We start from the raw sequence: 27,210 nt of genomic DNA on the forward strand, positions 1-27,210 counted from the left end.
GTCCAACGCATCCATCCTTCGCTTCGCAAAACCACACGCTTGGACTTTGACTCCCGCGCGTCATCCCGCTTTGCATCCACGTTTGAAGCATTCGGCCGCGGGTGCAAATGTCATATGAAATTCAGATGTTGTTAATTACCCACACCGATCAGCCGTGTTTCTGCGTGAGGTGTCGTAAAAGTGCGTGCCAGAGCATAACCGCGGCACTATCTGCTGGCGAATTTGTTTCACCCTCTCCCCGTGCGAACGCTGTTAATGCCGTGGTGTAAAACAGTGATGTAAGTGTCTTGTGCGCTCCGATCCGGCGGTCGCTCCTCTGGGGCCCCCTTTTTGATCGGGTGGGCTTTTTTATTTTTGGAATGCGAGAAGGGGTCTGTGAAGTGAAAACTCTGGACGGGCGAGCCTTTGAACTCCGTGTTTCACTCTCCCCCAACTGCGATGCCTGCGCGTGTGCGTGTGAAGTGGCTGGTGTTTATTTTTAATTTCGGACCATCTTTCTCGCCTTTCGCTTCGCACACCGCTTACTACGATCGAGAGATGTTTGCCTTTTCATTTTCCGTGTTCTGTTCGTCATCAATATTCCCCGCTTCGGTCAAGCAACCGATCAACAAAGGGCTTTATTCTGTTAACGTCCTATTTCCCCTTGTTTTAGAGCGATACCAACAAACAGCAGCCGCCAGCACAACAGTACGCAACACCGATGGCAAGCAAACGAAAACCAATCCACACGCCATCTGCCGCCGGAGCAGCGGGCGGCAACGCCGCCCGTCCACAGATGAACTTCCGCCAGGGGTTAAACGATACGACCGCACGGGCGGAAGCAAAGGGCACGAGACCGACCGCCACACCGACCTCCATCCGGGAAGTGCTCACGATGATGGTGCTGCACGTGTGCAAAAAGATCATCTTCTTCGACACCAGCCTGAAGGTGCCGCTGTACCTTGGCTCTTTGTTCATCGTGTCCCTGATTGGGGACTTTCTGCCCTACCCGAAGACATACCTCGCCCGCACGGACAATCTGTTCAACGTGTACTTCGTCAAGCTGGGCTGGGCCTGGACGCTGCTGTTTGCCTTCCCCTATCTGGCCATGACATCGATCACGATCTGCTGCGGCGACAATCAGCGGCTAATCCGGAACCATCTGCCCCGGCTCGGCATAGCGACCGTGTTTTGGTTCGTGTGGACGAAGCTGTTCAACGTGATCGAATCGAGCTACGGTCGGTGCAGTGTGCGCGGGTTCGATGCCAAAACGCCCTGCCTGAAGGCGGGCCACCTGTGGAATGGGTTTGACATTTCCGGCCATGCCTTCATACTGATCTACTCCAGCCTGGTGCTGATGGAGGAGGCGCGCCCCATCATCGGGTGGGAAAGCATCAAAGATTTGCTGCGCAACGAGGAGCACAACCGGAGCAACAACGACAACTCCCAGACGTCCAATCCGCTCAAGAACCTAAAGGACGAGGATCTGAAGGCGCTCAAGTACTTCTACAATCGCTTCACCCCCACGATTCGGCTGTTCTTCATCGGCATGACGATGCTGCAGCTGCTGTGGGACCTGATGCTGGTCGGCACGATGCTGTACCACCATCGGATGGTGGAGAAGGTGCTGAGCGGCATCATTGCCGTCGTGACGTGGTTCGTGACGTACCGGGCCTGGTACCCGCTACCGACCGTGCTGCCCGATCCGGTTGGCAAGGGGCTGTTCAACTACCAGTCCATCAGCAAGCCGGAAATTGGGCTGCGCCGAAGGGCCAGCTTACTGCAGCCCGGTTCCACTGCAGCGGCCGGAGCCAATGCGGGTGGCAGCCCCAAAGAAATACCCAAGTTCATGGGCATGCCACTGTACGCCGCAAGGCAGCAAATGTCTGGCGGAAGCGTTGGTGCAGGTGCATCGCCGCTGGAAGGTGGTTCGGCCAGCGGACAGCAGGCCGCTTTCGTAAGTAGCCATCTGTACGGTTCACGCATTGGTAGCGGTGGCATTGGCAACAGCAGCAGTAGTGGTGGTGGTGGTGGTGCTGGTGGCGGTAGTAGTGGTAGTTACTATAGCAACTCCGACTTTAATCATCCTTCGTACGCTCGCTATCGTAGTCGCTTTGAGCGATTTGAACCGTAGTTGTCTTCTCTGTTTTGCATATGTGATTGCGTGCGTGCATGCGTGCAACAACGCCACGTGCATCCTTATTAATTTCTGTGTTGTATGTGGTTCGTGTGCATAACATTGGTTGTATAGCGTCGGAAAAACGGGGGTGGTGGTAATTCTGTACATTTGGCAGGTGTGTTCAATAGTGCTTTGCAGGTTAAAGGCAATTCGGCTCTTCTTAACCCCTTCTTATGTGTGGTGATGGTAATGTTTTCCGTTGGAAATTGTCCACGCTGTACAGACACGCACGCTGCTGTGTGGAATAGAATTAAGGCGCATGAACAAAATTACAACTTTTTCTACCAATGCACCACACTTTTTCCGATTTTTTACAGATCTAATTTGATGGAGATCCACCGACGGCTCTATGTGTTGACAATACGGTGCAATTAAATCGTTACATTACTTACGCACGATGCGAACAAACACGACCCGGAGCGTGTTGATGGAGAGATTGAAAGCGTTTTCCTCTCCAACCACCACTTCTTGCCACTACACCAGACAATCGGTGACGGGGAAGAATTGACACATGAGGCTGAGGCAATGAGGGTGGCGTTTATGTGTAGCAGAGCTGCAATGATTTATTACTTTTGGCAATTGTCTAACAGCACGGTCTTGAACTAAAATTTTCTTTTCTTATAAAGCTGACCATAACGTGTAATCCTCCCTAGGTAGGCGGGAGGATGAGTTAAACGACTCCTACCGCAAAGGAAGCTGCGTAACACGCGACGGGGTGGTTACAGATAGTTTAAAGGGGTTTCCAGGGGTTCTCATTGTTGTGGGACACTTCCTTGACTCTTTCCTATTGGAAGTGATCTTTATCTAATTGGACTCTATTTTGCTCAGGCTCCTTGAAAAATCCTACCAGATTTGTGAAACAAGGGTGCTATAGAGCCCAATTCCCATTACATTAAGTTCATTTCACTTAAGAAAGAGTCAATAAGGCGTCCCACAGCTAATGAGCATACCTGGAAAACCCAGTATAGGTTTATTGTGTTCTTTCATTGAACGTGTCTTTGGTGATTTGTTTAGTTTGATACTTTGATACTCTTACTTATTATGAGGCAAGACTTACGTTAATATTTATGTTCATCCCCCCTTTATTTCTTAGTTGTATGTTAATATTATGTTTCTTTTTTGTTGTTATTGTTGGTATTACTATATCCGTTCTATTCTGTTTTGTAAATCTTCGATCGACCAAATACAAGTAGGAAACTTAATCAACTGTGTTGAACGTATCTATTATTTATTATTCGTTGTGTTGCACCACCTCGCGCGCGTAACCATTTGTGTTTGTGTTTGACCTGCATGCGCTTGTACGCTTGTATGCTGTTTGTTTATCTCTCATCAGTTGATCCTTTCATAATTTTCATTCCTAATAATCATTTATTATAGTTCCATGTGTTTCAATCCGGCTTGATATTTATGTTTTTTTCTGTAAACACCCCCCCCATCCGTTATCGTTTCAAAAGAGTAGAACTAATTAAAACGGATGAGACAGCCGCCAGCCCAGCCTTGTACACGGGCGGCGTATTGATCCACACCGTGCGCAGGATCGACACCTTCGACGGTAGCACACACTGGAACGATTCGCGTTGGCAACTCTTCGCAAAGTACCGCGCCACTTGGGGCCGCTTACCCTCGCCCCAGAAACGATCCTCCAGCCCGAGCACGTACAGGCGATGCAGCAGCGTCCCAATACTGATATCCACCATCGTGAACGTGTCCGCCGTCCCTGCCAGCCAGCAGCGGTCGACGTCGATCGTTGCGAGATACTGCTCGACGCTGGTCAGAAATTCGTCCAGTGCCGTTAGCAGCTTGCAAAAGTACTCCTCACTAGCGATGATGGCGCGCTTGCGATCGTGAAAGTCCGCCTTCTTTAGCAAAACCTCCGCAAACGCAGGATATGCCGTCGCGTACGCTCGTAACCGGTGGGCAAGCGTTTCGTCCCGCGCTAGGATCGTTTGACGCACGGGCAGCACGAACGGGAACTTTGGACTGCTCGTGTGCTGCGAATGCAGGAAGGATCCGATCGTAATCACCCCGATCGGCAGGCGTTCGATCGTTTGCCGAAAGCCAACGACCAGCTTATCCGTTTCGATGGGCATGCGTAACGATTTGTCTGCAACAAAGAAACGGTTTTAAAAAAACGTATGTGTACGTTCCGTAGCCGAATGCTTTACTTTTTGGGTAGTTTTCCTCCAGATAGTCCAGTATGCGGTTTGAGCCGGGCACGATGAGCAAACCATTTTGCAGCACCGGCAGCTCGGCACGTGGATTCAGCTCCAGAAACCATTCGGAGAAATGTTCATCGTTCGTGACGTCGATCTCATACTTGGTGAACCGAATCCCTTTCTCGTGCAGTGCCTGTAGAACCTGCGGGAGTAGGAAACGGTTATTACGACATGCACTCTTGATTACGCGATCTGTTTTTGCGCGTGAATGTAACTCAAGCTCAAGCAAACATGATTCAAACTACCTTATCATGCTTGCGTTTAGCTCAGATAACACAAGCAACAGGAGGAAATGATCGGTCAGTAGAATGGAAAAGCGAGTAAAGAACCAGATAAATCCCTCCACACCTGTGTTTCGCGCATTGTCTTCCGGTGAAGCGTGACCGGCGTAACTTCCTCCCCCCCCCCTCCCAGTGTATACGCTACTACCACCCCTTGATGGTACGGTACACGCATCATATGGAGCACATGACCCTTTAACTATCATCATCGCGGATCTCTAGTCACAAGCTCTAGCCGCCGTCTCTTATTATTATTGGTTGAGTTAAACGCCGCGATGATCTTTTGATTTTCTGTTATTGATTATTGTTAGTTTAATTGCATTATTATGCTCGTGCAGCAAAGATTTTAAATACTGCGATCGTTTCTAAAAGAGCATATCGTTCCATTTCGCTCCACGTTCGTTGCGTAATGGATATGAAAAGCGGCACACGTTTAGCGTTTGGTGATGATAAAATGAAAGATAAATAATCACATCATGTGTGAGAGATGGCGGGTGCCTTCGTTGGACTACCTTCAATAGATCGCTACTAAAAGCTGCTTACCTTGTGGCAGTAGTAGCTATACTGATTGCAGTACAGTATCAATCCATCCCCATTCGCAACGCTCGGACGTTTGAATCGTTTTTCGGACATTTCTCTGCCTCTCTACAGTGACACAGTTTTTTGTTTAAATGTTCGCTTTTCTTTGGTTTCTAACAGCGCGCCTCGAACACCGCCCCAATGTCACTTAACAAACTTTTCGCACAAACAATGTTCCTCTTGATCACTCAATGGTCCCGTCCGCCGGCTTTACATCACATGCTTTTGCATCTCGAATTGCGTCGAACAAAACCCGATGATCGCGCTTTCCTGGATCGGCTGACGACGGTTGTGATACACCCCGCAAGCGTTCGCTTAGACTGTGATAAGTAACCAACGACCCCCGGCGCGTGTGTCAGTACAGTACAGTCTCTCTGCGCTAACTACCATCTGATTACCGTGCACTTTTACCACCTACTGACCAGCTGATGTGGTGTGTGGAGGTGGGCATGGATACCACACCCGTGGATACCGCCCCATCGCACACCTTGCTAGCCCCATCCGCGTGCGATCTCGTGTGCGCGTATGGTTACTCATTTTTTGTCTGTGCTGTCTACACTTAACACCGTTACAATATGCGTTACAGGACGGATTGTTTGAAGAATTGTTTTGCTATTGTGTTAGTATTTTCATGCTGTATGATCTCCCTCGCTTAATGTTTATCGGTACACTACACACACACACACACTCCATGGTTGCTTGCGTACGATCATTGGCACACCGCTAATCGTGTTGTTTTTTCCTTAAGTATATCACACGAGATTAGCCGTGTGTCCGCAGACAGCAATGCGAAGGAAATGAAATCAGTGATAAATGTGTCCACCAGCAGTATTCAAACCTGTGGGCGGCGATCGAGATACACTTACAGGATGTAACACTACCGGACTGTTCCGCCGCATACCCTCCCCATACCAAGCATGCCACATATCTGCCCCCCATTTTCGTGCCATTCATATCACGCTTTTCCACAGGGTACGGCCACTTCGAAGCGTCGAAAAATGCTGGACAACCGGTTTCATCCCTCTGGCTGATAAGAAGTCGGTCCTTCATATTCACTTTGGATGGGCTACGACGGAGTGGGAAGGGGGTACAGTAAGAGAGATAGGTTATATTTTTGAGAACCACTGTGAATACATATTTAAATAAACTACACTATAGAGCACAAATATATAGAAAACGTCTCTAGATAATGATTTAAAGATCCGAAAAAGATGCCACTTTCTTTCCAGTTCCAGTTGTACGGTGTTGGTTTAATAACCTAATCCCTTCCTTTACATTGTGTTTCGTAAAACGATGTCCCGATTTGGACTTTTATTGAATTTTCAATACAGCGGTAGAAGGGGGATACCTTCTACCCTCTGTACACAAAAAACCGACGGAGTGTAGCGCAATTTGTAAATCTTAGCTGTAATATATATTTATCCTTTCTAAAGCAATAAAATCATTACATTATCGCATATTAATCTGATTTAGTTAGTAAGATGTAATACTATACATATGTATGTACACACATATGCCTTGCTCTACCGCAACTCTACCGAGAAAACGCGTTTTGCATGTTTTGTGCGCGTATTATTGTTGGTTTTGGGCACGGCAAATTCTGCATTCGGGATTTAAAAAAAAAGGCGTTGCTGCTACTTCATCATCCTCGATCCTACCACGGAAAAAAGGGTTTCGCACCGTAAACTAACCGTTTTCCCTGTGCTGGAATATTCTCGCTCGTTGTAACATATCTCTAATTAGGTGAGCAGTAGTAGTAGTAATAATAATAATAATGTAAATATAGCTAAGTGGCTACTACCTGTGATTGTGTGTGTGTGTGTGTGTGTGTGTGTATGACTAAATAGTTAAATCATCTATTTCAAATAGAACAATCGTGTTATTGCTACCATTGTGCTGCAAGAGTTCAAAAGCTAGAGTAAAAAAAAACATTAAAATATACTCTCTTCATAAAACTCCTGTTCCTATCATACAATATATATCTGTGCTCTCTTTCTTATTAGCTTCTCTTCGTTGATTTTGCACACTCTATTTACAATACGCTTGGCACAAATTTGCCTCTCATGTAGTTACATTCGGTGGAAAAACACTAATGAATATCGGAAAACTAAACGATAGCTTCTCTTTCACTGACTATTGCAAGAGCGAATGTGTATGTGTGTCACATTCTTTCTTTACGTATCTTCTCCGCCTACTGTGGCGTCAATCAAAGCAAAGTTCCTTCTCCAATCGATCCACGATCAAACTCTCACAGTGTTGTACATGCGCATGGGACGGGGCGGCACGGTCCAGTCAGAGATCACACACGCTGAATCTATTTGAGGCGCACCGGCCTACTACTCTATACAGTATGGGACCGGCCCATGCCCTCCGTACCGCATACTTATGCGCCTAACGTTTGCAAATAAATACACTACTACTACACCGTTTGCCAAGCCACACGCTACCGTAATTAGATTGCACAAATTTACGTGCAAAAAAGCTGACTTTCTCTCTCTCTCTTTTCTTCCCGTTGGTCCGGGATTTGTGTGTTACCCCCAAAAAAGCCGGCGTTTGCACTACACTGCTGTGTAGCGCCACAATATTCCGGGGTTAAAAGGTAAAAAGTAACTAAAATCTACCTGTTAAAATTGGCAACCTCTTTCTTCATCTCTCTCTCGCTCACTTCGCATGAATAAGCTAACCATTCTGCAGATAGTTGTACAGAATGGAGTTGCTGCTAGACTACGCAATCGCGGTCACGGCAGATGCCTCCGGTGGGCTGGCAACGGGTGAAAGTGAACTACCGCCGGCCACCGCCGCCGCCACTACGTCCGCCGCATCATCGTTTCGATCGATGAGATGCTCGCGGAAGTGTTTGATCTTCTGCACGAAGAACGATTCCAGGCTTTCCGCGCACCGGAAGAACGGCGACTCCTTCGGGTTGTAGTACCGGCAGTTGTCGAATATCTTCGTCATGTCGCCGATAAACTCGGACAGCGTTTGATACACTTTGTTATCGATTTTACCTTCAATCTTTTGCAGGTCTGTTAGGGGGAAAACGGTTTAATAGAATAGAAAAAAAAAATGCTTCAAGATCACGTAAAACACAACAACTTACCCATAGGTTCCTTTATCACACGATAGTAATCCGGTGCCTCGTTCGGATCGACCGGTTCCATAAATGGCCAGGCGCTTTTGTGTTGCTGCAAAAAAAAGGAACAAAGGAAACACAAGGATTAACACATCATCAAACCCTTCAAAAAGGGTGTGAAGCCAACGGGAAATGTTTTCTTACCTGTATCTGTTTGATAAGTTTCTTCAGATTTTCAAACTCCTTTGCACTGAGCGTCTTCATGTTGGCGAAATTGATCGCATTGTTCATGTGGCAGTTCGGGCAGCTATACTCATCGATATTGTTCGCCTCGCACTGCAGAATGCCGACGCAACGGCCGTGGAACCAATCCTGGCACTTATCACAGCAAATGTAAAACCTTTAAAAAAAAAAGATCCAACGGCGGTTAAAATAATTCGGAAATTGCACAACTTAGCTGGACGATCACAAGCTTCTTCTGGCGGGTAGGAGAAGGTACTCTACTTACTGAGATTCGTCATAAGGCTGGCGGCAGAGACAGTACAGTTCCTGCGTTTCCCGGGCATGCTTACACTCACTGCAGATGTATTCAGTGATCTTCTTCGACTCTGCCTCGCTGATGCCGACACAGTCGCCGTGGAACCAGTTGTTGCACAGATCGCACCCAACGTAGAACCTGCCAAGCGGATCGAAAGAATTGCAAAACATGTTAATACAACAATTCCCACATTCCCCTAGAAGCTCCCCAACTTACTTCGAATCATCGTACGGCGTCTGGCAGATGCAATGCGTTTGGGCTTTGTTATTCTTTTTCGCACCCCGCTTTGACTGTCCCGCACCACGGCCACCCGACGATCGAGCGTTTCCGGACTTTGCCGCTGGGGTAGCATGTTTCTGGCCCCGTTTAGCGGAGGCCGCCGCTCCGGTCGGTTCTTTCGTTGCGGCATTAGCACCACTAACGATTGTTCTGTGCAAATTGGAAGGAAACGATTAAGCCCACATTTGTTTGCGGCAAATGCTTTCACAAGCAGCAACAGCAGCAGGTACTCTTACCTTCTTCTGGATGTGGTGGTTGCAGACGCTGTGGAGGAACTCTTATCCGTCGTTTGCTTCGAGCTTCCACGACCGGGCGGCACCAGCTTTTCGCTCTCCTCGTGTTCGTCCGCATTGGTCAGGCTCGACTCGGCCATTAAGGGCGACTGAAGCTGTTGATGCTGCTGCTCCTGCTGCTGGAAGGAAGCTGCCGCAGTAGTGCCTGCTGTGGTCACCATCACTCTACCACCACCACCACCACCACCACCACCGGTTGCTGCTGCTGATGCCGCCCGGATGTTCGTGGTGCCGGAAGCCGACTGCAGCTCGACGGAGAGTTCCTTTTGTATCTGTACCTGCAATTCCTTTTCGAGATGAGATCGTTTCTTGAGAATATCTTTCTTTAACTGTTCCTTGTGACGATTCAATTGTGCCTAGCGCAAAAGAACAATCACACACAGAAATAAGGATTTTATTTTCGGTATTTTTTTTTTGTGTTGCGTATGCTAAGACTGGGACACAGGCAAATTAGTAATCGTAATAATAATAAATAAATAGTGAAATAAAGATATAAAGCTTAAAAGACAAACTGCAACTGGTTCCACGGTGTATGGGAAATGGTGTGGAATCAGAAATGAGGAAAGAAATAAACATTTGCTGCAACACACCGCAGCAACTTACAGAGTAAATAATAGCTAAAAACAAGGCGAGGGAGAAAGAAAAAAAAACAGCAGGACAACGGCGACAAAAGAAGGGGAAGAACGTGGGAGCAAAAATAGCTTCTATGTGGGAAGAATGTTCACACGATGCAAAACGTGCCAAGTCCTCTTCCTTGCTTGGAAAAAGGACACTCGTTTGCATCATCAAACCAGACGCGCTAAAACGAGAACAACATACCTGTAATTTGCTCTGCCGCTGGTGAGGGTTCTGTTGGTGCTGCTGGGGTGAAACAGCCGTGCCCGAAGAATCACAATTCGCGCCAGCAGACGACTGCTGCTTCCGCTTTTCCGCATTTCTATTGCGTCCGGTCGAGGGAGAGTCCGATTTACCTTCAGCAGAAGATGTCACGATCATCGTTGCTGTTGGTGACTGGTGCTGCGTTTGATGGCTTGAAGCTCCTGCTCGCCGTTTGTTCGGCGAACTGGCGGCGGCGCTGCCGTGAGTCTCGTTGTTGGATAGCTTTCTCTCCCGGCTGCTGCCTCCCGGGCTGAGGTGCGTACTTACACCACCGCCGGCAGCGGACGAGGTGCTCTTCGAGGGACGGGAACGCTTCGGCGTATCCAGCTGCCACTCGTCATCATCGTCCTCGGCCCGCGGCGTCGGACGTTTGCGCGTGCGGCTGCTGTTGCTGTGCGATTCGCTCCGATTGCCGGTCATGTTGCTGTAGTTGTGCTGCAGCGCAATCGTACGATCGGACCGATCTTCCGTCTTGGTGTTCTTCTCGTGGTAGCGCTGCAGGTTCAGCAGTTTTTCCTCGATCTCCGGCGGATTATTGCCCTGCTTGCGGGCATTATTGATCACTACAAAAGGTGGACAACACACAAGATTTGTCTCATTATGCTGCAAATCGATACAGATGGCACAGTAGGAAGGACACAAGAACAACTTACACTGCTGAATGTAATCCGACGTCACTACGAACGATTCCTTTCCCTCGTTGCTCTCCTCTAGGTCTCCTTCCTTTTCCTTTGCCTCGTCCGCTGCATCCTGTTGCGGCGGAGCAACGACCGATGTTGCCACAACGGTTGCTTCCGGTTCTGCTGCCGGCACCACATTCTGTTGCTGCATCTTTTGCTGCTGCTGCTGCTGCTGCTGTTTGTTCAGATTATTGCTGACCTTTTGAATCAGCTCTTTCTTCACCAGCGGGTTTATCACGGATGCATTGTTGGCCCCATTTATGATGATGTTCGACAGGATCCGGGGCTTTCCATCATCGATGGCCGAGCTAGGGTTGTTTGTTCCTTGAATCATCGGAACAGCAGCAGGTATCGTCGTTGCAGTGTTGGGGAGAGTGCCAGCTTCTTGCATGCCCAGTTCAGCACCTTCCTCCGTCGCATTATCCTATTGGAAAAGGATAGCCAGAAAGAAACAAAACAAAACGCAATCGTACGACCACACGCGGTGATGGTAACGAATTGTGACCGCATTAGTAACACCGTTCCTCAGTTCGGCAAGGTTGAACCACCCATGTTTTCGCTTATTTCATCGCAAATGATCGAATCATCTACAAACCTAATTCTTTCAACGGCGGCGGCATCAGCCAGCCAGCAGCATCCAACAGAGCGATACTTTTGATAACGAGGAGCACAACTTTTCTTTCATTTGTTCACACACACAATCATCCTACCCCGGTGTCGTCACCACCACCACCACCACAGCACACTCCACCGATCTCCGACCAAAACTTTGTTGAAGGATATTTACTATTGAAGAGGGGAGGGGGAGGGGGACATCAGCAAAATGCCGAATGCAGCAATAATGATCAATTTACGTGAATGAACCAGACAGAGCAATAGGAAGATAGAGTAGTTGGTGCATTTTACTGTAATGATACTTCACGTTATTCTCATGCTCAGTTTGCGCAGTTTCTTGCACAAGAGGGAATTCGTTTGTGGTGAAGATATGCATCCAGCTAAAAGGACAAAGTGCGGAAATTGAAAGGTGTACAAAATATGGAAAGGTAGCCACAGCTTTGCCAATTGGAAATGATTAGTTAAGTCCTTCCTTCCTTACTAAAACGCATTGCTTCTGGCGATTCTTGCCCGCTAGCTGCTTCTTTCTATCCCCTGAATGGTCCCAAATGTATTAAATCACATACACTTCACAAATCTACGACGCTACACGTGAGTTTCAAGCTAATGCTTTAACTTCATTCCACTATTATTGCATTGTGATTGATCTAACGCCTCTTAGCTTCTCCCATCTTAACACCCGTTTTTGGCTAGAAAGGTGCGTAGAAATGCCATTGGACGGAAAATAAAAATAAATTAGGTGCAGAGCTACAAATTTATGCATAAGAGAGAAAAAAACAACCAAATTAAAAATCAGTGGTACAAATGAAAAGAACTAAAAAGGTCTCTACTAAAACATAAAAAATGGAACGTTTTGGAAAAGGAAAACCATTGAACCTTCCAGAGTCGATGATGAGTACATCACATCGACATACAACCTCTCCTTTCAACACACCTACTACTACTGTCCCTATGAATAATATGTGCTTGTGATCCTGATCATTTAGATTCGTTCAATGTTTGTTCGAAGCGAGAATGCCCTATATTATTTGCGGTTGCCGTTCTCTATAACTCAATAGTGGGTGAATTCTAAACCTACAACAGAGCAGCAGTTTGTAATCTCGAAACATTCCTTTATCCTTTTTTTTTTTTAATATTTTGATTTCGCGTGACAAATTAAACTGATAGCAATTGAGAGGGTGGGTGGGGTGGTGGTGGGTCGGAGATCGATGGAAATGCAGAGGTTGTTCTTCCTCGGATCGTTAGATTCGCTTTCTGTTGCCATTATTATTATTATTGATATTATTATTATTGCCGGTCTTTGTACTGATTCTCATTTGCGATCAAAAAGCGAGCACACGGACGCGCACACATAGGAAGAAGAAGGAGCAAAACGGGGAGAGGGGGAGTAGCGGTGGGAAGAATTGGGCTGGGAAGGGCGAAAGGTGTTAAAAAAAAGAGAAATGACTCTTTAATTAAAAATTTAATGCTTTAATAAAAATGTTTAAACTCTTTTGTGAGATGTTAAATAAAAACAATAAAAAAAACAAGTAAATCTTATAATAGGAAAGAAAACAAATAATAATAAAATCAGAAAGTAACAACAAAACAAACAAAAGCAATATTAAAATATTAGCCATATCAAATGCCACCAACATAAAAACAAAATGTAAAACACCATGGGGGTTTAGAAGAAAAGTCAATTTAAAAACACACACACTGCAAAAAAACAAATCGTAGGAAATGTGGTTTAAGTTAGTAGCAAACTGTGGTGTGGATATATAGGTGTATATTATGGCCACTTAATTTTTGTTCAAATTCGTTCTTATTTCTTCGCTTTTCTGCTTTGTTACCAGGTACCAAAGGAAGTGAATAATAACTTTAGCTGCATTTTACTTTTTAGCATTACACACTGCGGGCCTTTAATAATAGCCTTGCGGTAAAAAATAAGGGGGGGGGGGGGTGGTGGAGAAATAAGATACAATCAGGAACGGTGTGCCAGTAGTAGAAAGATCTGAGAGACGAGAGAGAGAAAGCAAACCCTGCCCGCCAACAACATTGTCTATTGCCATTGTGTTTTATCTCTATTTCACCCGCTGTTATTCATTCATTCGTTTTCCCTGGTTTTTTTTTTTTGGTCTTTGGTCAACACGTGTACCAGCCAGCCGGCGAACGGCGGCGCTTTGACTCTGCTGCCGCCATGACTTCTATCAATTAAGACACCTAACCACGCGACTACTCCTCTCTTTCGTGACACAACGCACACACATACACACACGCACAACGCACCTCACACATTCCCGTCGCCCTAACGTATGTATAATATGCTTATAACCGATTCTAACCAACGCACTAAAGACAAGGATAAAGGAGAATTGCGTACATTATTCCTGCTTCGGTTGCAGCTTGTGGCTTCCTTTCTTCGCATACTTCGCGACTTCCCCTCTTTTCCGCTTAATGATAGTAGAGAGATTAAAGGTAGGGGTGTAGTTTTCTTGGTAAAACATGTTGTACTTGTTAGCTACCTTGCGTTCTTTTACGATTGTACAACCAACAAAATCGCTGGGGTAGTGGGTTTTTTGTTATTAGTATTGGCTCGGAGACCGGTGTGCGGCGTGAAAATACGGTTTTCAAAAGATTGGTACAACTAAAGTAAAAATACATATAAGATTTAGATGTTGCCAAGGTTCTACTACGAAGCACAAACTAATTTAGCAATAGATAAAATTGGTGCAACATAGAGGTAAGGAAGAGGAATAAACAATAGAAACAAATATACTAAATCCATCATGTAGATCATGAACGACACACCCACATACATACGCGCACACATACACACACGCACACACCGGGAACATAGTTGAGAGTAGATTTCGAGATTTTTTTTGTTTGTTTTCTATTAATCTTGCTCATCAGATATACTTTTATTAGCGTTCTTTGTTCTTTATTGATTACCATTGTGTTTTTGTATTTTTTTTTTTAATATTTTCTCGACAATTGATTAGTTCTCCTCTAGAATATATGTAATCAATTCGGTTTAATTATGTTTTCTCTCGACTGCTTTCTTTTTCTTCTTACAATAGGCAAAATCATAAATCATTTATGTTTTGTTAAACTGTACCGGATTTTGTTGATGTTGTTCTTTTTGTTTTGTTTATATGTCTTACTAACTTTTTACACAGCACGGATTTTCAAAACACACGTGTGTAAAAATTCTACATTCACCCTTCATTACCACCTTGCGCCGAGAAGTCAACTGGCCGTTCTGCTATAATGGATTCGCGCGCGTTTCACTACCACACACTGCTACTGAGCGTATTTTGTGTATTACAGATAACTTACAAATAATTCCTCTCTCATCATTCTTGCTCATTCGTTACAAAACACGCGCTCCGGTTATGTAGTATGAGAAATATCGTAAAGAAACCCATTAGCGCCCGCTTTACTCTTATTGTTAAGGGAAATATTTACAGTACAGTTTGCTTAAATTGATTTAGCTTACTTTGTTTATCTTTGACTCAATGTACAACTTTTGTTTTTGTTTTGTTTTTAAATTGTGTTATATTAAATGGGCGCATATCTTTAGGAGGTTCTGTTTCAGAACAGTTTCAACAAAATATGTTGAGCTTCGGGGTTACATAGGTTAATACATATTCATATATAACTGAAGAGAGTGTGTGTGAGAGAGAGAAAGAGAGCAGAGCACGAGGGGCAAGCAAAATACAGTTGCATTTGCCTTTTACACTGAGAGACGTTTGCAAGATAATACCGAATCGGTACGTACAACTAAAGTATAAACCATTCAAAACTGATTATAATAGGTCTCGAAGCCCGACACGTAATTAGTATAACGTTAAAACAAAGGCAAGACATTCCTTATGGTAGTGTAGTTGTGTTCTGTGTTAGTATCTTTATAATGTTGATGGTATATAAATAATACCCATATATACTACTTCTGGCTCTGAAGTGATAATATTTTGCAAAACAGAACAAAAAACACGTTATATGTTATAAGGAATACAGTTGCAAAATACCAAAGACTTCTGTCTGAAGGAATGTGTTTAAACTGAAGGTTGTTAAATACTTTTAATTTCTCTTCGTTGATGTGCTTCATGGTTGGAAAAGGTACATATCTATCTTGTACATACAACGCTTTAATCTCATAAATTGTTCTCTTGGTTCGATGCGGTGCTTATACGTTTCTATAGGGAGGAAACTAAAACAGAGCATTGCTTTGGTCGTTGCAATAATGCATCACAGAAAAGCCACTGCACTGGAACATCCCCCCCGTTGCATCTTCAGTTCGAAGCCACAACATAATGCATTACAGATGGAATAGAACATACGCAGTGAGGAATGCACAGTGTGTTATTAAAGGAATTGTGCAAATGATCGTAACAACAATACAACCGATAAGTGCATTACCAACCGACAAGACACTATGCAATGCTTAGCTGTGTTCGATCCAGTGAAGAGCAGCAGTGGGTTGATTTAATTGATTACCACTTGGAACTGGAGACTCAGTCCCTGTTGCGGGCTGTATTGCGAATGGGAATCGAACTCCGTTCGACGTTGACTCGGCCGTCCATACGTCGAATTTAATTCCTGCTTACTATCGCAACACTGTTTAACGCACCGTCGTCTCGCGCGTTATTTGCTCTCTGTCTAATACTCTAAGCATTATGTAATTAGGAAATTGAGTGTTTTAGGTATCTATATACCACCACACAAATGGGTGTTGTCATGTTTACACTGTTCTTCCACACTGAAGAAGTATTTAATGAAGTATTTATGTGTGTATGGGGTACCACCTACTACTAACCACGCAAACATTCAGGAATTTGTTCGAAAATAATGTCTTGCAAATAAAACAGTCATTGCAACAACCGAAATTGTGCCGATACACAATCAAACTAACAATAAAAATTAGAAGTGTGGAAGGCTTGTACCTCCCCCTTCGACGTTCATAACAGTCGTACAGACTAAATCTAAAACAAGTACTACTAAAAAGTCACGGAAAGCCAGCCCATTATAAAAAGGCAAGGTAGATTATAGTCCAAAAGTAGGTTCGATCTCTTATCGTGCTATGCTAATGTGCTTATAGCCACACACACAACATGGAAACGTACCCTACAGTAACGTTCCAGAGTAAACCTAAGCTCCTGTATGGTAATCGTTCTGTTTTCTGCCCGATTGTGATGTCCAAAAACAGCTTGAAAAATCTCGTAAAGCCGCAGTGACAGTATTATCGTTTGACAATGTGCTAAAATAGTTAGTTAGTTTTTCTATGAGAAAAAACCTACTTACGAGGGTACGAGTTGTAGTCGTTTGGTTATTCTTATTTCACGAGTCTTGCATTTTTTGTCCATTAAAATACACAAATTCCTTGCCTACATTACCTAACCCCGCACTGGTCGTCTTTGTCGAAACTACTGGTAAATCAATCAATGCACAACATCATCATCAACCACCATGTAAGCATGCATTAAAGCCAATATCTTCACTGGAAATGTTATCATCGTTGCTCGCTCGATTGTTACGCAAACGCCACAACAATATTGAATAAAAGGGCCACCCATGCTTGTTAGTGGAAATGAAAGAAGGGCGAAGAGCTTATTGATATTATATTGCAACACCACGCGGTCGTGGAATGAATGTTCCCTATGCATTGAAGAAACACAGTAATGTCCATTTCCAGAACTAAATTATTCGCCAATCCTAAAAACGTCGTCCGGTCGTCGTGTCAAAGGTCCTATTTTATTAATACAAACAAAAACCAATCTAAAAAAACAAGTAGTTTACAATCATAAAAAATGCCCTAGCACTTGCTGCACGCATGTCACCATTGGACGTTCTGCTAATAATGTTAACTTGCACATACAAATCATAGAAAACAAACACACGCCCCCTCTGTTTTAATGCCGCGCGGCTCTCGTCCTATCGTCTCATTACTTAATCAGAGCAAAAAAGGGAGTTCATCATGGGTTGGCAGGCAGGGGGAACAGTTATTAATACCAGTAAGGTTTGTCAAAATAGTATAACGTAGAACTAACAAATACACATGGAAAACCTCTAGCCTATCTAGGCATGATTGGCGCCCATTAAGATGCCATCTGCAAACACCAAACATACTTGCTTCTCCAGCCGAGCAGCAGCATCTTGATGATGTCCGTGTGATTGAACTCATTGTGTGTACCGCGCCGTCGGTCTCTTCTTTTTTGGTTTAGCAAATGTTAACCCCGAATATTAGGTAAGAACAATTCAGTGTGACGTAAAGGGTAGTAGGGCGGGCGAGAGAGCATGAAATGGGTGGGAAGTGGGGCTTTTGAAGCCTAAAAGCGACTTACTTGATGGTGTATCTGTATCGGCGTCCCTGTTCCGTCATGCTTTATCTGCACGGGCGTCAGTGGCGGAGGCTGGCTGGTAACTGTACCGGCCGTCGCCATCGTGTTCTGTGCTGGCTGGATAGCGAGATAGATTTTCGTTGGACCAATCATACCACCTTGACGACCGTTTGATTCTTGAACTGAATAGCGGAAGTGGGAGAAATAGCGAGAGAGGGAAAAGAGAAAAATATTAATACATCACTTTTAACAATAATACGCTTTTTCCATATGCTTCAGCACTCCACACACTTACCTCGAAGCAGCTGCTGCTTGACCTGCTGTTGAACCAGTGCCGTTTGCTGGGGCGTAAAATCACTGCCTTGCAATCCCTGCAAGACAATCCGCGGCCCTTGGCCTGTATGCACAACCTGTGCCGTAACACATTTGATGACCGTTCCTGGCGGCTGTCCTTGCAATAGCGATTGTTCCACAGAGTTGCTAATTTGCTGTTGTTGCTGTTGTTGTTGCTGCTGCTGCTGCTGTTGTTGCTGCTGTTGTTGCTGCTGCTGTTGTTGCTGAAGAACGACGCTATTAATGTCCGAAGTTGTTTGCATTACTTGTTGTACAGCAGGCTGAAGAATTTGATGTTGCTGAATCAATTGTTGTTGCTGCTGTTGCTGCTGTTGTTGCTGCTGCTGTTGCTGTTGCTGTAATTGCTGCTGCAACTGCTGCTGCTGGGCCTGGGCAGGATCGGTTAGATTACCAACGGGAATAATTTGTGCAGTACCATTTGGAAGTGTCTTCAGATGTGCAACTACCTGTGCTTGATTATTGCTAATCGGCCGCAACAATACCTGCTGCCCGCCCACAGTAGCTAGCTGTAGTTTACCACTAGAAAGCTGCTGGGCAAGGCTTTGCGCCTGGTTGATAACCACCGTCTGCTGCGGTTGCTGAGACGCCGCGGCAATCGTTTGCATACTGGCAGGTTGCTGGATCTGAATCTGTATTTGCTGTTGCTGCTGCTGCTGCTGCTGCTGCTGCTGCTGCTGTTGCTGCTGTTGCTGCTGCTGTTGTTGCTGCTGCTGCTGCTGTTGCTGTTGCTGTAGTTGCTGCTGCTGTAGCGTTGCTGTCGCAATAGTCGGCTGCGCAGCGGTCACGATCTGCTGCACCTTTTGAATCTGTTGCACCGTTCCGGTTGTCGTCAGCTGGCCTCCACCGGCCATCGACACAACGGCCGGCTGTGTTTGGATCTGTAATGGGGTGTTACTCACGATTTTCTGCCCACTGTTCAGGATGATTCGCTGCCCGCCGATCATGATCTGCTGCCCAGGCGAGGCCACTATTTGCTGCACCATCTTCTGGCCGCCATGGTTGATGATGATCTGTTGCGGCGTTCCGCCAGCGCTGCCCGCGTTCTGTATCAGTATCTGTTTGGTGACCGTCGGCTGGCCGGGCGTTGTTGCAAGCAGCACCTTCTGGGTTTGTAGCGTTGGCTGCGCCGTGCTCGTGTTGGCTGCGGCTGCAGCTGCAGCCGCTGCTGCTGCCGTCGGTTCAACGATCACCTTCTGGCCGCCCTGATGCTGCGTACCCTGTAGCAGTTGCTGCAGGTTCGATGTTACCACTTTTTGTACCGGCGTAGAGGTGGCCAACAGCTGCTGATGGCCGCCGCTGGTAATAACCTTCTGCAGTGTGCTCTGGTTGTTGATCACTATTTTCTGCGTTGCCGGCGATACGATCTGCTGTGCGTTCTGCACGGTTGTTGTCGCGTTTGATGTTTGTACCTTGAAGTTACAGAACGGTAAGAAAATTAAATAAATCACTCGTACTTTCAAATATTGCGACTGTTCATCACGTAATCGTACTGTTTGCTCTTAACACATACCTTTTGCAAAAGCTGACGTTGGACCACCTGTTTGACTGGCTGCTGCGGAGTTGCAGCGGCCGTGGGAGTCGATGTAGCATTACGCACCAGCACTCCCTTGTTCAGTATGTGTTGCGTCGGCGTCGATGGATTGCTGGCATCCCCGCTGGTAACAGTTGATGTGGCCGCCGAAGTGCTGGGCGTCCCTGTTGGGCCAACCTTTACGATCTTCTGTGCTATCTTGGTTATCATTTGCTTGGGTGCTGCGCAAAGTGAAACGCCGAGAAGTAAATTAACATCATTTTCTCCCAGAACTGCCAGTATGTAGCGTGCGTAAAAACAAAATGTACTCACAATTTGGATTGCTGCTTAGCACGTGCAGCTTGCCGTCCGGAGTTTGTATCAGCTGTTGGCCCGGATTCAGCCCACGGACGCTTACCTTACCATCAGGGCCACGAATGATTTGAACCTTCTGTGGACCATCCGGTTTCGGTGTCGTAGCAGTTTGCTGCTGACCACTAGAGGACGGAGCCGCCACATTCTGCTGAATGATCTTTGTAGTACCGTCCGCATTCTTTACCAAAATCTTGCGTTGAATAACTCCGGCCGGTTTGGGAGTGGTGCTACCTTCTGTAAAGAACATAACAGCAAAATCTCGTTGGTAAAGTGGCCTTAAAGGCCGGGCTACATTGACCGTACTCGCAGGTGTAATTTCGATTTTCACTAGCGCATCTGGCGGCGGCTGGTGGAAGCTATTTTTGGTCATCGAGGGAATGGTCATGCCGGATCTCAAAATTAAGTAGTTTTTCCATCGTTTTTCATTGCAAAAATGGATGCAATACGTGCAAAACATGTGTATCTACGTTTTAAAAAACTTTTCTCCTCCGTTTTAAGTAAAAAAAATGGAAAAATAACGTATTTTCTGAAGCGGCTCCAAATTGTTTGGCAAAATGCTTCGGTCAGCCGCCGCCAGATGCGCTAGTGAAAATCGAAATTACGCTTGCGAGTACGATCAATGTACCCCGGCCTTAACAATCAAACGCCAAAAAAAAAAGGGCCAAACAAACCTTGCTTCAATTCCATCGCTCGCTTTTGATTATGCGCTGCCCGCTGAAGCCGCAACTGTTGTTCCATCTTTTCGTTAATTTCGTCGCGCGATGCTTTGTTGCCGCCGGAGGCGGACGATTTGTTCGACTGGGCACCACCGCCGGGAGACGCGCTGGAGGAGGAATCCGCCGCCATTCGGTTGTTCACTGGCAGCTTGCCGGTACTGTTCCGCGTCACCGGCTGTGCGGAGGCGGCAGCAAGCTTCTCCTGCTTTTCGCCGTACAGCTTTATCTCCCACAGCTCCAGCTTGTCTTCGTCGATCCATTCTTCCGACACCTGCGGTTCGGTTTGCTGGGGCGATTCGGCACGCTTACGCTTACGCAGCCCCGAGCGGATCGATTGTACCTCCGCTAAATTTTTGTACGCACAAAACACATTAACACATGATTAGTGAATGGTCGGTTTGAACGGAAAAGAACTACAAACGGAATAAACTTACCTCGCACCGTTTTGGGCAACTCCAGCGGAATGACGACCTTTCGGCGCAGATACTGCAATCGCTCGTTGAACATTCCCACATGCCGGTGGCGTAGCAGCTCCAGGGACATGATTTCCGACTCCGTAGTCACCTGATGCTTGCCATCCGCCGTCAGCGGCTTCATGGCCATATCGTCCCACCGCAGGCAGGTCCAAAGGATGCGCAACTGCAAGCCAACCGCGGACAGCGACGTAAGGTTGACGCTGCGGTACAGCCAGCACGTTTTAAACAGTGGCCGAGAGCACGGGTAGGGCCAAACGGAGGTGTTCGTTTTGGCCAGATGATGAAAACCGGACACCGGCAGACGGCCGCCGTGTTTGGCCAGCTTGAAAAGCTCACCGCGCGGCAACACCATTATCGACGATACGCCTGCCTTCTTCGTGCGGAAGTAATTGACCACCGGGTACCGTGGCTTACCGTTTCCCAGGACGGGAATGCGAGTGTCCGCTTTCGGTTTGCCACCACCGTCGCCGGCAGCGCCCGAACCGGTCGCCGGTTTCACCGCCGGTGGAAGAGATTTCTTCAGATAAATTCGACCCTTCGTGCTGCTGACGGAGTACACGCGCACGCTTCCGTCCGGTGCTTCTTCCTTCTCTTCCGCCTCTTCCTTTTTCACGCTCCGCGAAGGCAGTGCGAATCGACGGTTCGGTCTAACCGGAATCAGCACCGCAAGCTTCTTCTCCGGCAGCAGTTCCTCTTCCTTTGGCTTCACTGGCGAAACGTTGGCGCAGCCCGTGTCTTTCGACGCGCTCGTAGCCGCTGCCATGGCCGCCTCTTCGCTGGCCTTCATCGCTAACCGCGACGAGCGGCCCCGGCCCCGTGTAACGCGACTGCCGTCGCCGTTCGATACGTCCGACGCTAGCGAGTTTGAGTTTGAGTTCTCGTTCAGCGCAATGCCACTGGCCGAAATGTCACCCTCGTCCACGTCCATCGGTTTCGCGTCCTCAACGGTCGGCGTTGTAGTTACGTCCAGCATCGCGGCCGTACTATCCATCGCATTGTCCTCGGTGCTGCACACGACCTCCTCCTTTACCACATCGGCACAATCCAGCACGGCGGCTGAGGAGGAGGCGTTCGCCAGCATATCAGGCTCTTCCTTTACCGTGACACCTTCCTCAGCGGAAGCTTCCAGCTTTGGTGCAACTTCGGCGGTCAGTTTGTCCAGCAGCTCGGCGTCGTACTCCACCAGCGTGCGTTTCGATCGCTCCAAATCGTCGTTCAGCGACTTGAACAGATTGACCGAAAAGTTGGTAAGCAAATTTTCAAAGCTTTCCTTCTTCGCTTCCGTCAGCTTCTGCTCCAGGATGGATTTCGAAGGAGCCGCCGCCGCCGCTGCTGCTGCGGCCGCTCCGCCAGCAGCGGTCGCCGACTGTATTGTGCTGTTGTGCTGAATTTCCAACAGCTGCATCTGCTTCAGCAGCGCAAACAGCTTTGCCTTTAGTGCTGCTTTCTGCCGACACAGTGACGAATAGCAAGCCATGGTTGGAGGACTGTTAGCCATGCTGCATCCAATCGAGTAGCAGCGGTTCTGGGCCGTCTTTCGATTGGCGTAGTGGTACTGCACGCGCAGCTCCTGCGTCTGGTTGACCAACGATTGCAGCTTCTCTCGGTACTGTCGATTGCGGAGATGCTGCTGATATGCGGTCACGTGCGGCTTAAGGTTAGCGCCGGCCACTTGTCCACCCCGACTGCTGATGATACGCTGCAGCTGCTTTTCGATGCACTCACTGGGTGGTAGCACACGCACCGTTATGACAGTCGTGTTGCCGCCGGACGGTGCGTCCTTCGACACGACGGCCGGTTCATCGCCCAGCCCCTCGTCCTGCCGCTCCTTCGCCAGCTTGATGCGCTGCTCTTCCGCGTCACGCAGATTCATGCGCCGCTGCAGCAGTCCCTCCAGCAGGGGACATTTGCGCCCCACCTTGGGATACAGGATGCGTCCCTGCGGTGTGGACAGTGCGCGCGACACATCAATCTCGGTGCTGTACTGCTGCGGCACAGCGAACGTTTCAATCTGATGCAGCTTTTGCAGCAGCTTTTCGTTCAGCGAATCAATGTCGGTCAGATAATCGACCGCAGCAAGCGCTGGCTGGTGCTGCTGCTCCGTCTTTACCGCGCGACACTTCTGCAGCGCTTCGTACGACCGCCAGTCCAGCTTTTGCACCTTTCGCTGCTGCGTTTCCGGATGCAGCACTGGCAGCACCACGTGGGCCGCCTCGTTCGTCGTTCGCCCGGGAACGGTCTTCTTTCGGCGCCCGTTTCCCATCCAAATCCAGTCCCACTGCCCGTGGATGCGATACTCTTCGCCCTTCTGCTTCCACACCTGGTGCTTCAGCCCGAGCGAATATTTTACGAAATTAATGGCCGTCCGGTTGCGCTCCTCCTCGTCGTCACGTTCGCGCTTTTCACGCTTTTCCAGCTTCTTCTTTTCCTCCCGCTCCGCCAGCGTGATGCGATACATCTTCGTGTGGCCCAGCTGCTCGTGCCAGACGCTAGCGAACACCACCCCGCGCAGACACGCCTGGATCATGCACATCGCCCGGGCAAACTCGTTCGGCCGGGTGCACACGCCGATCGCATTGATCCACACCTTCCGCAGCCGGTTCCAGTTGTGATGCATGAACGGTGTGGCGACCGCCTGCTCCAGCGCGAGCAGCGTCTGCCGGATGGTCGTGATGATTTGCTGCTGGGTGGCGTACAGCCCACCGCCCAGCCATTTAAACTCCGACACCGGCGTGAGGGAAAATTTGTGCGAAAGGTGCCGCTTCTTGTCGCGCTCCTCGTTGCGCTGCGGCTTGTTCAGCGCGATCGGATGGACGGCGTACTGGTTGACGTAGTTTTTGTGCCCATTCTCCATGCCGAGCTTGAAGTAGAGCGTACCGTTGGACAGCTGCGTTACCTTCTGTCTCGTCAAACGGTCAATTCCATCCTGTGCCGTCGTGGTGGAGGAAACGCTGCCGGCAGTACCACCACCAGCAGCTTCATCCTTTGGATTTTTCTTTTTCAATTCATCCAAATTGAACGTTCGTGGTGTTAGCGATCCCGTCTTCGAGCGTGTCACATGTTTGCTGCCTCCGCCGCCGTTCACCTGCTGCGTGCCGTCCTCTTCCTTCACAGCTGCCGCGGCTTCATCCGATGCCGACGGCTCTTTGCCCGGTTCGGCACCGTTCTCTCCGGTCGCGCCCTTCTCGCCCGCACCCTCCTCAGCCTCTTTGTTTTCCGACCCTTCCTCCGTGTCCGCCGCATTGGCGCCTTCCCTGTTGCTGTCCTGCTGGTGGTCCAGCAACTTGCTGACGCGCTGATTGTCAACCTCGAAGTACGACTTCTTCGAACCCTTGTGCTGGCTGGTTAGCGTTTCGGTGAGCGTCATCTGGCGCACGATATCGTCGCGATACTTTTGATCCAGCTCCTGGTACAGCTCCGCCTCGAGCTCGTCCGGATCCAACTTGGACAGCAGCAGCTCATACTGCTTCACCGTGCTGTAGTACCACACCTGGGACGAGTCCTCGTTCTCCACGAAGATGCGGCGCACCACGAACCAATACTTTCGCCCGTGCCGATCGAAGCCGAGCATTTCCTGCCGCGACAGCAGGCCCTGCTTTTCCTGCATCGAGATGCAGTCAATGACGCCGGACACTTTGTGCGATTTGCACAGATTGCACTGCCAGTCCCCTTTCGGCACGTCCACCAGCGGCGGCTCGACGCACTCCAGATGGAACACGGCCGGACAGGTTTCACAGCACAGCAGCTCCCCCACCCGATGGCAGACGCGACAGTGGTCGTCGTACCGGATGGCCTCCTGCATCACGTCGTCCCGCACCTGGGTCGTTATCAGGAACTGGTCCGTCAGAAACTGCAGCACGTACAGCCGATCCTCGGCCGGCACGTACGGATACTCGGTGGTGGAGAGAATGCGCAGCACTGCCTGGTCCAAGCTCGGGTCGCTCTCGATGTAGCTTCGCAGCACCTCCGGCCACGTGATGAAGTCGATCAGGTACAGCGCAATGTTCACGCTGTCCTTCTGATCGAGCGGCCCGAAGTGGGTCTGCTGCGAGTCCTCCTCGCGCAGTATGCCCTTCAGCAGCATGATGTGCAGCTCGGTCAGCAAGCTGCTCTGCTCCTCGCTCCAGATCGCCGCACAAAAGTCCTCGAAGCGGAACGGCGACAGCCGGACCTGGTGCCGGAAGCGTCGGATGATTTCGTAGATGGACGTGCACTTGAGCACGATGTCCGTAGGCACTAGCAGATCCTGTGACGATTCCGGCAGCTCGAGCGGGGGCACTTCGCGCTCCTGCAGCCAGATCGGGTCGGGGCTCGGATCCTTCAGATAGAGCGCTCCATTAATGCCGGCCCCGCCGGTCGAGCTGATCATCGAGAAATCGCTATCCGACTCGTGCCCGAGGCTGTCGTCCGAGTCGCTCGGCGAGCGCAGATAGTCATCGTCGAGGTCGCTCTTGTCGCTGTCGTCGCCAAAGTCGGAACCGTAATGATATTCCGAATCATGGTACGAGTAAGCTGCAGCAAAAGAGTTTAATAAATTGCATCAGTTTTCTGCTTCTTCTTCTTTCTCTTGCTTTTTTACTCTCTGTTACATTACACAATTTGGCTAAAGACCGTTTTGGCAATCCAATATTTTGGGTGATAAAACAGCAAAACGACCATCAAAAATGTTTACTCTTAGACAAATCCCACATCAAATGTTTTTTTTTTCTTTCCATTCTTCTTATTTTTTTCAAAAACAATAACACAACAATAACAACAACAATAAAAAAGACAAAAGATGACAAGTGGCGTCCAGAAAGAAAAGTAACTTAAAAGGGAATTTCATCAAAACAAAGTTTCCCCGCCATCCATTCTCATCCATCCAAGACGGTGGACTGCGCGTCCTTCCCTTACATTCTCTCTTCCCCTCTCGTTCTGCGCCTTTGCGTCCCTCTACACAACCAACAACTGTCAAAAAGAAGGTTCAGCCGTGGGAGCGAAAAAATGGAGGGAAAACGAACACACGCACGCACACAGCCGCAACGGCGTCGCGCCGCGCACAAACAGAAGGAAACCCGTTTCGCGTACGCTGCTGCTGTTGTGTTTTGGAGCGATTATGATGATGCAAGAAAAGGAAGCATATTCTGCGTGTGTTTTTGGACATACGCAACAACAAAAAAAAAACTAGCCAGAACCATTTTCTCTCGCACTTACCTTTTCTTGCCGACGAATTGTTATGTCCACCGCGTCCCCGACCGCTCGGGCGGCCGCGCGGCGTTGATTTTCGGCCTCTCGTACCCTTCGCGGCCGGCGTTCTCCGGGAGGTCGAGGGGCGGCTCTCTTCGCTTCCGTGCGGCGAGGAGGCCCGGGACGCCGACGGCGTGCTGCTGCTGCCATCCTGCCCGTCCTTGCACAAATATTTCGGCTTCTTCATTAGATGGTACTGGAACTTCTTGGGCCGCTCCATGGTGGCCGTCTTTGGGGGCCGGCCTCTCCGCTTGCCGACGGACGCGCTGCCGCCCGGCCCATTGGACTGACGTCCCGTCATTGTGTGAGTGTGTGTGTGTGGTTCTCGTGCGTGCGTTTTCGATGCAAAATGTCGCGGGCGAACTTGCTGCTGTTCTCTTGGTTTCTTTTTCCCTTAACTTTGCATCGGTAAAGTGTTCATAGCCGGGCTATAGCTGACGCCGAGCGATTATATGCTTCGATTATTTCCTCCTGACGTCTCCGGAACGAAGCGTGTGTTTCTCGATTAGAAAACGATTTTAGCGCAAAGCACATCGATTTTAGGTTCTATTCTCGTTTTACACCACTCGCATCGAAGGCCTGCAAGAAAGAAAAAAAAAACAAAACATAACAAATAAGACATAAACATTGATGTCCGCA

At 48.2% G+C, this 27,210-nt stretch overlaps 3 protein-coding genes across 12 annotated transcripts in view; 1 reads left to right on the forward strand and 2 right to left on the reverse strand.

Moving 5' to 3' along the window:
• Positions 1–7,309, forward strand: LOC120949256 (acyl-coenzyme A diphosphatase FITM2). Of its 3 annotated transcripts, none has more exons than XM_040366441.2 (3): positions 4–278; positions 653–1,936; positions 6,206–7,309. In XM_040366441.2, the coding sequence occupies exons 2-3, from the start codon at positions 701–703 to the stop codon at positions 6,263–6,265; spliced, it is 1,296 nt and encodes a 431-aa protein (XP_040222375.1). In that variant the 5' UTR covers positions 4–278; positions 653–700; the 3' UTR covers positions 6,266–7,309. The 3 variants fall into 3 exon arrangements, with proteins under 3 accessions (XP_040222374.2, XP_040222375.1, XP_040222376.1); XM_040366442.2 differs by lacking the exon at positions 6,206–7,309 and adding an exon at positions 2,476–3,360 and having other exon boundaries at positions 7–278; XM_040366440.2 differs by lacking the exon at positions 6,206–7,309 and having other exon boundaries at positions 1–278; positions 653–3,360.
• Positions 3,366–6,162, reverse strand: LOC120949257 (ganglioside-induced differentiation-associated protein 1). The gene is made up of 3 exons (XM_040366443.2): positions 5,199–6,162; positions 4,324–4,516; positions 3,366–4,262 (listed from the first exon to the last, which is right to left on the reverse strand). The coding sequence occupies exons 1-3, from the start codon at positions 5,286–5,288 to the stop codon at positions 3,598–3,600; spliced, it is 948 nt and encodes a 315-aa protein (XP_040222377.2). The 5' UTR covers positions 5,289–6,162; the 3' UTR covers positions 3,366–3,597.
• The window catches only part of LOC120953744 (nucleosome-remodeling factor subunit NURF301), a 22,407-nt gene continuing 1,701 nt past the window's right edge, over positions 6,505–27,210 (reverse strand). For 6 of the 8 annotated variants that reach the window (XM_040373963.2, XM_049605585.1, XM_049605588.1 and 3 more), the window contains exons 2-16: positions 26,539–27,150; positions 21,304–25,857; positions 20,825–21,214; positions 20,112–20,387; positions 19,779–20,020; positions 18,210–19,677; positions 17,918–18,096; positions 10,950–11,400; positions 10,237–10,859; positions 9,361–9,773; positions 9,062–9,274; positions 8,816–8,983; positions 8,512–8,707; positions 8,335–8,419; positions 6,505–8,260 (exon numbers count right to left, since the gene is read on the reverse strand). In XM_040373963.2, the coding sequence (XP_040229897.2) occupies positions 7,959–8,260; positions 8,335–8,419; positions 8,512–8,707; positions 8,816–8,983; positions 9,062–9,274; positions 9,361–9,773; positions 10,237–10,859; positions 10,950–11,400; positions 17,918–18,096; positions 18,210–19,677; positions 19,779–20,020; positions 20,112–20,387; positions 20,825–21,214; positions 21,304–25,857; positions 26,539–26,872 (9,894 nt within the window). In that variant the 5' untranslated portion in view covers positions 26,873–27,150 and the 3' untranslated portion in view covers positions 6,505–7,958. The remainder of the gene's footprint in view (positions 8,261–8,334; positions 8,420–8,511; positions 8,708–8,815; positions 8,984–9,061; positions 9,275–9,360; positions 9,774–10,236; positions 10,860–10,949; positions 11,401–17,917; positions 18,097–18,209; positions 19,678–19,778; positions 20,021–20,111; positions 20,388–20,824; positions 21,215–21,303; positions 25,858–26,538; positions 27,151–27,210) is intronic. The other 2 variants (XM_049605590.1, XM_049605589.1) reach the window with 2 other exon arrangements.

The sequence above is a fragment of the Anopheles coluzzii genome, chromosome 2 (genome assembly GCF_943734685.1).
Source record: "Anopheles coluzzii chromosome 2, AcolN3, whole genome shotgun sequence".
NCBI classification, from domain to species: Eukaryota; Metazoa; Arthropoda; class Insecta; order Diptera; family Culicidae; genus Anopheles; species Anopheles coluzzii.

What these genes read in the sequence shown, in the direction of transcription:
- LOC120949256 (XM_040366440.2), top strand. Translation starts at nt 701, where the DNA reads ATGGCAAGCAAACGAAAACCAATCCACACGCCATCTGCCGCCGGAGCA.
- LOC120949257 (XM_040366443.2), bottom strand. Translation starts at nt 5,288, where the DNA reads ATGTCCGAAAAACGATTCAAACGTCCGAGCGTTGCGAATGGGGATGGA. An exon ending in ATAGCTACTACTGCCACAAG is followed by an intron (nt 4,517 to 5,198) that starts GTAAGCAGCTTT and finishes CTACTCCCGCAG; the next exon opens with GTTCTACAGGCACTGCACGA. An exon ending in GGAGGAAAACTACCCAAAAA is followed by an intron (nt 4,263 to 4,323) that starts GTAAAGCATTCG and finishes TCTTTGTTGCAG; the next exon opens with ACAAATCGTTACGCATGCCC.